Raw genomic sequence first — 12,595 nt, forward strand, 5'->3', positions numbered from 1 at the left:
TGGGAGGGATGGAACATCTGTAGATAATTTCTCCATCAGAAAATTCACACCTATAGAATCATCTCACACACACACACACAGACACACACACACACACACACATACACACACACACACACTAACAAAAACAAGAGTGACCAAATCCTTAGACAGGTTGCATTTTTCAAAATGACCAATTCTTAAAAAAAAAAAAAAAAATTGTCCTAACTGACGTTGTAGTAACATCTGACATTCACTTAAGCTGAAAACTTCACAAACGCTTAAGCCACTGGCTCCCCTGTTCTTTATTGCTCCGCGGGGGCTATTTCATTCAATTATAATGACATTTCAATTTGGAATACAGAGTGGCCTCTCCCTTTAAATGTTAAATTGACTTATTTTGGTACAAAATGCATCCAGGATGCTCTATTACATGCAGGATTAAAAAGGTAGCACTAGCAATATTAATAGCTCGGTACTTTAGTAACAACAGAGCCTACGTTACCATCTATCATTTTTCCTTAAACTGTAATTTGCTTTAAAAAAAAGAAAGTCCTTCCATATTCTTTATTCATAGCCCTATCAGAAACTCCCTATGAACTGACTCTGCAGAATAAATATACATTTATCTAGCCCGCATAATTTACATAAAAACGAATTACACACAAATGCCAAAAAAGCTACAGTTCCAACTATGCCCCGGCATGGGGTAGGGAACCAACGATTATGAAACAGAAAATCATAATTAACTCGGAGCAACCTCAAAATAAAGCAAGGCCGACGATTTCTGTATTCATACTGAATTCACAAGTGACAGACAGAAGGCAGACTTGTAGCACAAAATAAGGCAATGCCCACGGAACTTCACCATCTCCCAGGGCAGAAACAAGCTGTATCTGGTGTGACTTGAAATTGGCTATCTAAGGTAGATTTGGGGTTCTGTTTCTTCTACACTCTCTTCAAAATACAAACAAAAACGACTTGATGTAAAAATCTTCTGTAATGATACGTAACAGCAAAGTCAAATGACACAGATAAATACCGGATCATTAAAGAGTAAGCGTCCAAATAGCTGTTTGGCCTCCTCCAGGCTACCCTCCAAGTAAACAGCTCCTAGGGAAAAAAAGAAGAGGATGACCAAAAAAAAAAAAAAAAAAAAAGCATTAATATTCAGAGAAAATTACATATCTCTATAAAAAGCAAAAAAAGGGAAGCCAAAACCCACTCACAGGAAAAACGACAAGATCTGAAGCAATTGTCTTAATGGTAGCATTTTATTCTCTCAGCTGTGCTTTATATTAAAGATTAGACTGAAATAGACATGCAAATTCCAATAATCTGAATATTTTAAGAGAAAGACGCTGAATTTGAACTACCATGAAGGTTATGCGGATGAAACTTACCAAGGGAAGGATGTTCATGTACTTTACAATAAATGTTTTATTTTCTGTATTTAAAGATTGTTTCAGACCACACACACGAAAAGAAACTGTTGCGTCTAGATCAATAAAGGCCTCTGAGAATAAAAACCCAGGGGGCTAGAGCAATTAGTACAGCAGACAGGATATTTGCCTTGCCCAAGGCCAATCCGGGTTCAATCCCTAGCACCCTACATGGTCCTCTGAGCCCTGCCATGAACGAACTGAGTGCAAAGCCAGCAATAAACCCTGAGCACCCCAAAAGCCCCTCTGCCCCTCCCCAAACCAGGACAACCTTCACCATTAATTTGAAATCATTTAGCCTAAAATATTTGAAATTGGGGCTGGAGAGATAGTACAGTGAGTAGGACATGTGCCTTCTATATAGCCAAGCCGAGTTGGATTCCCCAACACCCAAATGGGGAGCCAGCCAGCCGGGAGTGACCCCTGAGCTCAGAGCCAAGAGTAAGATCTGAACACAGCTGAATGGGACCCAAAAGCCAAATAAGAAAAAGAAAAAGAAACAACCTAAAACATTTGAAATAGAACTATATATACATTTGCCAGTGTAATAGCCAGTAAGCACAGCAACAACACTTAAGCTACCTATTAAATTACTATGGAGTAGGTCTTGTATCTTTAAATCATACTTACATCAACCTTTGGAAGGTTATTATTTCACATCTATCTTTAAATCATACTTTCTATCTATCTTTGGAAGTCTATTATTATTATTTGGTTTGGGGGGCCCACCCAGCAGTGCTCGAAGTTTATTCCTCACACAGTGCTAGGGGGAAGGGGGTATTGTTTTTTGTTGTTGTTACTTTTTTTTTTTAATTTTTATTAGTGAAACACCATGAGGTACAGTTGTAGACTTACAAATTTTTGTGCTTGGGTTTCAATTATACAATGATCAAATACCCATCCCTCCACCGGTGCCCATTTCCCACCACCATGGATCCCAGTATCCCTCCCACCACCCATCCCCCCTATCCCACCCTGCCTCTGTGGCAGGGCATTCCCCTTTGTACTTTCTCTCTTTTTGAGTGTTGTGGTCTGCAAAAGAGGCATTGAGTGGCAATCATGTTCGGTCTATAGTCTACTTTCAGCATGCATCTCCCATCCTGGGAGGATCGCACAAGGTACAGGGGAAGCCTGGCATTCCCACATGCAAATAACATGCTCCAGCCCTCCAAGCTATCTCCTCATCCCCAAAAAGGCTATTTTTAATGTCAAATACTAAGACGATCATAAGGGCTCTTGCTGATGAAACAAGTATCACCAATCAACAGTTACGGCAATGATCATGTGATGATGCAATTGTAGCCAATCAGCAGCAGTGGCGAAAGTAATGCTTCACACGGGCCACATGCCCTGCGTTGCTGTTCAGATGCTCCTTTGGTTGCTGTTGTTTGTTTTTGGACATCTGGGCAGGTGCTAAGGGATCACTCCTGGCAGTGCTCAGGGGACCACATGTGATGCTGAGGGAATCAAATCTGGGTTGGCCACTTGCAAGCACCTTACCCTCTATACTAGCCCCCAGAGCATTTTCACATTCTTATCTTCATCTCCCTGGTCTTCTCACTACAAAGGTGATTAAAGAAGAAAAGAAGACTCAGAGAAGTGGGGTCCATTGGAGGTGACTTGGGGAGGAGTTTAAGGAAATGGTACTTTGCTCTGGATTGATGGGGAAAGTGAGGCTCAAAGAAATGCAATGACTTGGCAAAGGCTGGCAAGTGAGTACAGGAGTTAAGATACTTGCCTTCCATGTGCTGACCCTGGTTTAACTCCCCAGCACCACATGTGATCCTTTGAGCACCTAGTCAGCCCTGAGCACAGAGCCAGCTGTGAACAGCCCCTCACTAGGTGAGGCCCCCCAAAACAAGGCAAAAAATACAGAGCTGATAAAAATTTGAGAGGGAATTAAATCATGCCTGCCTGACCCCATAGTCAATTGGAACAGTAACTGTCAAAAATATTATGTGTCCAGAGCGTATTAGCAACATAATGGCACTGGAAATAGTCATATTTGCACAAAACAGACATGGTTGTGAAAAGGCTGGATAATTATGAAACATTCTCTCACTACCATCATTAGCATAAAACTGTAATGGGAAGCTTTTATATTCATTTTTCAAAGGCAGGGCAAAAAATATGATAAGGAAGTACAAACTCGATCACTTATCTGAAAAAAAAAATCAAGGCACTGTCAATCTATTCTAACATTTCATTGCAGAGCATACTGGCCCATCATCAGCCAATTAACTCTTCCTTCCTTCCCCACGCCTACAGCTAATTGCTTTCTGGTTGCAGATAAAAAGAAACTGAGGGCCTGAGTGAGGAAGCGAAATGTCGGTGTCTGTCTGGATTCAGGGGAATCAATAATAGTGGTAGAAACTCAAACCCTGGGATTTTTGGAAAATAGTTTTCCAAGGTGTTTCCATCAGAAAATCTTGTGAAGAGTTTGAAATGTGATTAAAAACAAAAACAAAACCAGTATTAAGGTCTCATCAGCAACCCAGCCTGTCATTCTGAATCCAATCAGCCAAGTAATCCATCCGCATATGAATTCACTTCATTCAATTCAGCATCAACAATCAAGTACACACATGACAGCAGACAGCTTTCAGCACTGGGAATGCACTAGTGCTGCTCTTGGGGGAACTGACGTAAGGATAAGGTGGTGGACATTATCCTCAGACTTCTGTGCTGTGTAAGTGGTCATTCTGGCTCAAGCTTCCACATTTCACACACTCTCTAGGCATTTTAGACACACAATAAACTAGTGTGGAAAAGAAACATTACCTATTAAGGCTTCAAAACAATTAGCCATTGCATGTCGCAGGTCAGATTCTCTACAAAGGTCAGGTCCGTGAGCATAAAGCATGAATCGATCCAGTTCAAGTTTCTACAAAATTCAAAGTGACAATAAGAAAGAATCTGACAGAATCATAACTGCAGTAACTTAACCTCAGATAAAGGATTATGGCTGCAAATTAATTGGCCCTACAGAGGTATAGTTTGGGTCCATCACTTACTCCACATGGTTTAGCTCTGTATAACCTTGACACCCCAGGACCCCCTTCCCTCCCCCACTCAAACAGGCTTTTAATAAACTGATGGTTCAAACAAGGTTCAGAATTGATCTGATCTGAGCTGTCTACCCCCAAGTTCAAGACAACCCACTGGTCCAAGTGGGAATAAAATTCTGCCATGAGATCATGAACCCTTGGGTTACCCAACTGTTGGGGGTGACCCAAGCCCAGCCCCAAGCAGAAAATCAGGTTTAATCTCCTTGATTTCAGATTATATGATAATGATGCCATCGTGAACAGATTTCTATGTGGGAAAATAAATGCAGAGTCACTGAAGACCTGAAATCCTTTACATCTCTTAATCCTTTTAATTTTAATTTGTACGGATTTGGGGGGTCTACATCTTTGTGTATGTTTCCTCATTATTGAGTCTCTACACTCATTTTTCTGAAGGTTCAAGTGAAATCTTCTAAGCAAAGGGCTGGATTTATCTTCAGGGACCTGGGAATATTCTTCATAATGAATTGTTTTTTCCATCTTAAGTTTTGGCCTCAGAAAAATTTTAAGCTGTTTCTGAGCTCAATTCTAGAAATCATAAAGAATTCATGAATACCACAATGCACGGTAACATGACCTCTGGCTTCATTTTAATCTATTTTCCTTTTCCTGAGTTCCAGTACTTATTATATCACAATATACAAACCAACTGAAGCCCCTTGAGAACTTAGACCTATCATGAATGGGCTTTGCTAATAAAATACCTGAGATTAAATAAATGGAAATCACAACGATCTCTACAAAAAGAGAAAGATACAAACACTGTCAACATGGAACCAATCTATTACCATGTAATTCAATTCCATACAAACTTACTAAGCAATAATATGCCACAAAATATGGACCAAGTCACATGCCAATGAACAGCCCAGGACAATGAGTCTTATCTGTCCTCAGATAAAAGATACTAAGATTTTGTGTGTTTCAATGTCTATACTAAAAATATCCATCTCCATTTGTATTGGGAAAAGACAGATAATAAAACCAAGACATATGTGCTCTCAGCATTTTATGTTGCTCAGAATTCATGAGCATAAAGTGTATTCAAATGAGACTTTTGACTACCACAAATGCAACAGCAAGAAAACACCTCCTTTAAAAACACTGATCCCCAAGTACAAAAAAAATTGATCCCTGAGCTTATGCGAGAATATGTAAATTGCATCTGTTTCACAATTTCACTGGGAAAATCCAATTGTTTGCTCTCTCTGGAGCCTGGCATGAGTAGACTGCAAGCCACACTTTGTATTATGAACAACGATTCTGTTCTGAATGCCGTGAATAGCCTAATTTCTTGCCATCTCTGCTGTTCTTATTTCTTCAGAGACAGAAGTGGATGTTTGAAGAAGAGAGTGATATTCTACTGTGTGTGTGTGTGTGTGTGTGTGTGTGTGTGCGTGTGTGTGTGTGTATGTGTAAATGTTGGGGCGTCTGAAGAACTGTGCAAGAACTCTGATTAGATTCACAAGGGGGTTGGAATGTTCAACCCTCCAAAAAATCCCCCTCTTAAGTGAGGAAGACCCAGACTGCTGATTGTTTTGGGTCTTGGCGATTCTAAATAGCGCCACAGTAGACACGGGACAGAGCCATGCTTCTGCACCATGATGATGCTGGTGGTGGGAATGAAAGGGTGCTATCACTAAGTGGAATGACTCAGAGTGCCTTTGCACAGTGCTCACAGAGACACGTCAATCAATTAATAGGAATTCACTGTTGTCACTGCTGCTGGCATTGGTCCCCTGATAGACCACTCATTGCATTTTATAGGTTTAGGGGTTTAACAGTAAGGACAAATGTGACTCTTAAATTTCAGAATGCCACTGCCAATCCCTACCCCATTTCACCCCAGAAAAACTCTTGTTAGTTTTGATTATTGCCTTAAGGTGATTTCTACCTTCTTCTTCCTTTTGATAGAAATGTTTGAATATGGGGGACTTGTTTTTCTATTTCTGATCTGGGACCATACCTGGCTGTGCTCAGGGCTTATTTCTACCCCTGCACTCAGGAGTCATTCCTGGAGGTGCTCAGGGGACCATATGAGATGCTGAGGATCAAACCCGGGCCGGCTGCATGCAAGGCTACCTGCTGTACTATCTCTCTGGCCCCAAGAAATGTTTAAATTTGACAGAAAAGACCAGATTTGTAAAAAGAGTTTAACCAAATAATGCCCATTTCAATTCAGTTTCAATCTCAGGCCAGTTTTTTATTTTCTTTATATTTGGTTTAAGTTTACATTCCTCTTTGTTTCTTTCATCTTGGAGCTACATGACCAGCAAAATAAATACATAGAAAAGACTGGATAAGACTCATCCTGGTTTTATGCTTGAGTCCTTGTTTTCATTATGATTCTTTAGGTAATGGTTCTATTGTTGTTAGCTTCTTATACTGTGGCCCTCATCCCCAAATGGGTCAGGTAACTAAATGGGGGAAAAGAGAGAGGTGAAAAATTTGGCAACAGTAAAAGGTTTCTGAACCACAACAATGAAAAATTAACCCAAGATCAATGCTATGGTGCATCTGAAGTGTTTCTGGTAGCCCTAGCCCATATTGCATTTCTCGGGGTAAAAATGAGTTGTAAGTAAAAATCACGTAAAGTAAAATACATGCCCTAAAACTAAATGGGGGGAAAAGTTTCTATTAGTGAACCTGCTACGTGTGGCTAGATGGCTGGCTTAAACCCTAATTCTCTTTACTGTTGGATTTGTGATTTGGGGAAGGCTTCTCAAAGACCTGTAAAACAGCCCTGGCGGTTACAAATGGCCTGGAGTATTCTATTGAAGCTTGAATTCTGCTTGTTAGAGTCAATTAAAAACAAATGTTAATACCAAGATGTTACACAAAGGGAAAATACAAAATGGTCCAATTCTTCTTCTGCCTTGTTCTCATGTTCCTTTTCCCTCCCGAATGCTTAGCTCTGTTCGCGCACATCTGTCAATTTTCTCCTCTTCTGTGATCAAGTTACCTCACTGTGGAGTTCATTAGCTGCTGGCGGAACTCACCAAGGTAACAGAACTAATAAGGCTGCCTCCTTAAAACCCGAATCAAAAATCTTTGCTTGGCCTATAAAATATTAAGCCTTTAATACGCCCTAAAGAGTGACTCATTCAAATGCAAGATGATGCCCGGCGCAGAGAGGCAGGCACCAGACTCCAGGGCCAGCGCGTCGGCGGCTGCTTGCTGTACCTTGGCGAGCATGGCCAGGTGCTGGTTCTGCACAATGGCTGTCCGGTACGTGGCCAAGCCTCCTTCCTCCAGACTGGGAAACAAATAGTACAAATGGACACTGGAAGGGGAGAGAGAGAGAGAGAGAGAAAGAAAAAAAAAAAAAAAAAGCACACACGTAGATTAGCATCGCAACATTCTGGGGATCTGAGGCACACGCTCTCTGGGTTCCCGGGGTCACATCACTGAGGTCCAAATGAAGGGTTTGAAAGTTAAGTGGCGGCAAAGAGAACCAGGGTGCACTGAGACCTGACCAGAACAAGTTCACACAGACTTAAATTTGGCTGACAGATTTCTCTGACACTGGGTAATGATCGGAGACCCAAACAGTTGGTCGTGCGTTGCTGGGAGCAAACCTCCCGGCTGCTGGGAAGCTGGGCCAAGAAGTGAGGGGGTTTGCCTGGACAGGGAGGGGAAGCCTGGGGGAGCCCTGCGGTGGTGGCATGTGCACTCCTGCTGAGGACAGACAGGCACAAGGGCACAGTGGGGAGTGCTGGCACAGGTGGCTGCTGTGATTATGGCAGGACAGGCCTCCTGTGGGGAGCCAGGGAGCAAGTGTGGGGCTGGGAAAGAAGCGATAAGGAAGCCAGTCTGCAGTATTGCCAGGCCCACTCTGCCGAGGCATCTGCCACACACAGGAACAGCAGGTCACCGGCAGCCCTTGGCTGGGGAAATGACTACAGGGGCCGGAGAGATAGTACAGTGGGTAGCGCATTTACCCTGCACATGGCTGACCTGGGTTTGATCTGCGGCATCCCGTATGGTTTCCCCCAAACACCACTAGGAGTGACCCCTGAGCGCAGAACCAGGGTAACCTCTGAGCATCTCTGGGTGTGGCCCCCAAACCAAAAAAGTAAGTAAATAAATAAATAAACCCAAAGAAATTACTAAAAAGAGGGCAAGGGAGCGCAGAGAGAAGTGTGGGTTCTCTCCTTTTAAAAGAAAAATTATGCTAGAACAGAAAACCGACCTTCCTACTCCCACTTGTAAAGGAAGGGCCTGAAATACCTCTTCAGTGGAAACACAAATATATAAGCGGTATACACATAACACACCTCCCACACACACATACCAAATTTTAGACATTAAAATCACTGATACTCCGGCCAATTATAAACACTAAAATTACTCACACATCCCCGAAAATCTAGACATAAAACTTATTTATATATACCCAAATATACATTAAAAATACTTACACTACTTACACCCCAAAATGTAAGCCTTAAAACTACACACACACACACACACACACACACACACAAATCTAGTCATTAAAATTACTTGCAAGCTCGACTTCCCTTGAGATCCCCCCAAAGTGAGAAAGGGATCAGAGACCAATCCTAGAAAATAAAATGACATTTAAAAATATCACCCTTCCTTTGCAAGCTGGAATAAGCTCTGAAGCATCCTGACAAGACCAGATGATCTCTGGCCACTGGAGGGACTTGTGTGCAAACTTGCTGGGACAGAGACTCGGGACTCTCCTCCCGTAACCGGGTACGTTAGGGCCCCCGCGAACGTGGCCAGGGCCACAGCTGCAGTCCACAGCTTTTCAGCTCCAAGGAAGAGATCAAGGGCCTGGTGCTTCGATGCCTCCTGGACTGATTTATGAAGAAGGCATTGTACTCGACGTGCTCCCTTATAAAACCTCACCTGGTCAGAAATTCAACCACCGCATCACCCAGGAACTCCAGCCGCTCATTGTGATTGATCCTACAGGAGAATTTATAGGATTAGCAAAGGGGTCGAAAGAGACAGCACAGGTTACAGCGCTTGCCTTGTGCGTGGCCAACCCAGGTTTCATCCCTGGCACCATGTGTGCTTCCCAAAGCTTCGCCAGGAGTGATCCCTGAGCACAGAGCCCGGAGCAAGCCCTGAGCACTGCTAACACTGAAAACAGCCAGCAATTACATTTCCCCCGCCTTCTCAGTAGTGAGGGCTAGCGCCTCTCCTGAGGGTCTCAGCCAAGACACAGGACCCTAAGAGGGAAAGGGAGGAACACGCCACCCCAGCAAGCCGCTCAGTCTTTCCAAACCCTTCCAGAGTGAGCAGCCACCATGCTCACGGATTCTTTCCACTCTTCTTGCAGGAGGCCGGGGACAGGGACAGCTGGACACTGAAATCCATCCAAGGTGAACTCCTGTTATTCATTTCCCCAGTACTACCGCAAACAGGCTTCAACGTTGATCCCAAACTTCCCGCGTCTATCTCCAGGGAGGAGCTCTCCCACCTCTGGGCCAGGCTGTTCTTGCTCCAAAACTGCCTGCTATTTCCAGAAAAATGAGTCTACGCACCCCCAAACACTCGAGTCACCCCTCTGTTTGGTCTAAACCCTCTCTCCCACCCTAGACTTCTCATGGGTCTCCATGGAGAGTCCCACTGAAGATATCCTTAGCCTGCAAGGTCTTGCAAAGTGCTTGCTTGTGAATCCCTCCCAGAATGGCCTCATCAAATGGTGAGTATGTCCTCCACCCTCCACCCCTTGGCCAGGGTTACACAGGGTCAGACTCCACAGGTTCCGTGTGTGTGTGTGTGTGTGTGTGTGTGTGTGAAGCATGCTCTGTAGGGCCAGACCCCACAGGCTCTGTGTGTGTGTATGTGTGTGTGTGTGTGTGTGTCTGACACATGCTCTGCAGGGCCAGACTCTACAGGCTCCGTGTGTGTGTGTGTGTGTGTGTGTGTGTGTGTGTGTGTGTGTGAAGCATGCTCTGTAGGACCAGACCCCACAGGCTCTGTGTGTGTGTATGTGTGTGTGTTTGACACATGCTCTGCAGGGCCAGACTCTACAAGCTCCGTGTGTGTGTGTGTGTGTGTGTGTGTGTGTGTGTGTGTGTGTCTGAAGCATGCTCTGCAGGGCCAGACTCCACGGGCTTCGTTGAGTGGCTTTCCCGTGCCCAGGGCACCGAAAAGTGACACTGCAGAGGGCAGGTGGCCATCAGCTTTTAGGGGAGCCTGGGCAAGGAGCAGACAGGCTGCCGACCACACAGACTGGGGAGCCACTCCAAAGACGGCACGGAGCTAAAGGGCTGGACGGCAGCTAAAATCACCGTGTGCAAAGTGATGCCATTTCCTTGGAAGGGAAGAGAAAACCGTGGGGGAGAGAGCAGAGTTGCAGCACTGGAGGCATGTTCCCTGGCAGGGACAAGCCCAGGGAGAGATGTGGCCGGGGAGACGCTGCTCACAGCCTTTCAGGGTGGTCAGCACTAGACAGGACCAACGGCCCGGCTGAGCTACTTAGGGAGAGGCTGGGGTCTGGGGCGAGCCCGGACGAGGCACGGATGACAAAGGGAGTAAGTAGAAGGAAGGCAGAGGGTAGCTGGGGCAGTGCTCCCTCCTCTGAAGCAGCACGTCTCAGAACTGGGGGGCCAAAGCGGGAAGTGGCATAAAGGGGGGAGGGGGAGGATGTGGCAGGAGAGCAGGGGTCCAAAGGAAGGAAAATCATCAGGGACCATGGTTGGGAAAAAGACCAAGAATCCTTGCTCTAAAGAGAAGAACGTTTCAGGAAAGAGATTTGAGGTGGGCAGGACGCAGCGCCGAGGAACAGTGGCGGCCAAGGCCCAGACCAGGCAGAGGGGACAAGGGGACTCCGGCCCAAGGGGCGGGGAGCCGCCGAGCAGGGCAAGAGGAGAACCTGAGCCTTGTGTCCTAGTGTCAGGGCCTGTTAAAGTGCTCGCTGCAGAAGGAAAAACTCTGGGGACAGACCATGGGCTCGGGGGAGGGGGGGGGGGAGAGGGGGAGGATGGAGGACAAGTGTGAGGAGGAAAGAAGGGGTCCACCCCCCGGACACACCCGTGCCTGCTTCTCTCTGCATCCAGAGCTTCCTTAGATGGCTCTGACCCGCCCCTCAGTGCTCTCGAGTGTTCGGAACAGTTGAGCCTAAGCTGCCTGGGATGGGAGAGACAGTACAGCAGGACGGACCCTAGCCTTGCATGCTGCTGACTCAGGTTCAGTCCCCAGTCACCCCTACAGTCCCCTGAACCCACCAGGAGTGCTTCCTGAGCACAGAGTCAGGAGTAATCCCTGAGCACTGCCAGGTGTGGCCCCAAAGAAAAACAAAACAAAGTAATTATTGGGCTGGCGCAAGAGTGCAGCAGGTAGGGCACTTGACTCACACACAGCCAAGCCAGGTTTGACCTCCGGCATCCTATACGGTCCCCCAGTACCACCAGGAGTGATGCCTGAGCACAGAGCCAGGAGTAAGGCCTGAGCATCACTGGGTGTGATACAAAACAAACATCAATAACAACAACAGAAACGCTCCCCCCCAAAAAAAAAATTTCAAGGTAATTAATTTGTTACCAATCTTTAAGCTAAGGTAAACTACAAATTTCCATGGTGAGACAGGGTACTAATTTTAAAAGACATCGGGGCTGGAGCGATTGCAGAGCGGTAGGGCGTTTGCCTTACAAGCGGCCAACACAGCCGACCCGAGTTTGATTCCTCCACCCCTCTTGGATTGCCCGGCAAGCTACCGAGAGTATCTCACCCGTGCGGCAAAGCCTGGCAAGGTACCCGTGACGTATTCGATATGCCAAACACAGTAACAAGTCTCATGATGGTGACGTTACTGGGCCCGCTCGAGCAAATCAATGAACAATGGGAGGACCATGCATTTTAAAAAGAAGCAACTCAGTACTGTGCTTTTTGTTTCTTGAAACAAATATCCCATTCCCAAAAACACTATTTCTCCACCATCACCATTAGCAGAGAAAGAATCCGGAAAGAGAGGGACTGCTGAACAGTAAAATATGTTAACCCCCAAGTCCTCTGCTAACTTAATTTCATGAAACCTAATATACTACAGTCCTGAGATTACGGTAACTAAAAAATATTACAAGTTTTTATGAGTGCAGAAATTAATATTACTGTATTCTTTTCTCA

The 12,595-nt window shown here is 45.2% G+C and overlaps 1 protein-coding gene across 1 annotated transcript in view; it reads right to left on the minus strand.

Moving 5' to 3' along the window:
• Positions 1-12,595, minus strand: part of DROSHA (drosha ribonuclease III) — a 129,085-nt gene that overhangs the window by 39,000 nt on the left and 77,490 nt on the right. The window contains exons 23-26 of the mRNA XM_056108960.1: positions 9,368-9,427; positions 7,673-7,772; positions 4,203-4,305; positions 1,022-1,092 (exon numbers count right to left, since the gene is read on the minus strand). Of these exons, the coding sequence (XP_055964935.1) occupies positions 1,022-1,092; positions 4,203-4,305; positions 7,673-7,772; positions 9,368-9,427 (334 nt within the window). The remainder of the gene's footprint in view (positions 1-1,021; positions 1,093-4,202; positions 4,306-7,672; positions 7,773-9,367; positions 9,428-12,595) is intronic.

The sequence above is a fragment of the Sorex fumeus genome, unplaced genomic scaffold (assembly GCF_029834395.1).
Source record: "Sorex fumeus unplaced genomic scaffold, SorFum_2.1 ptg000240l, whole genome shotgun sequence".
Taxonomy (NCBI): Eukaryota; Metazoa; Chordata; class Mammalia; order Eulipotyphla; family Soricidae; genus Sorex; species Sorex fumeus.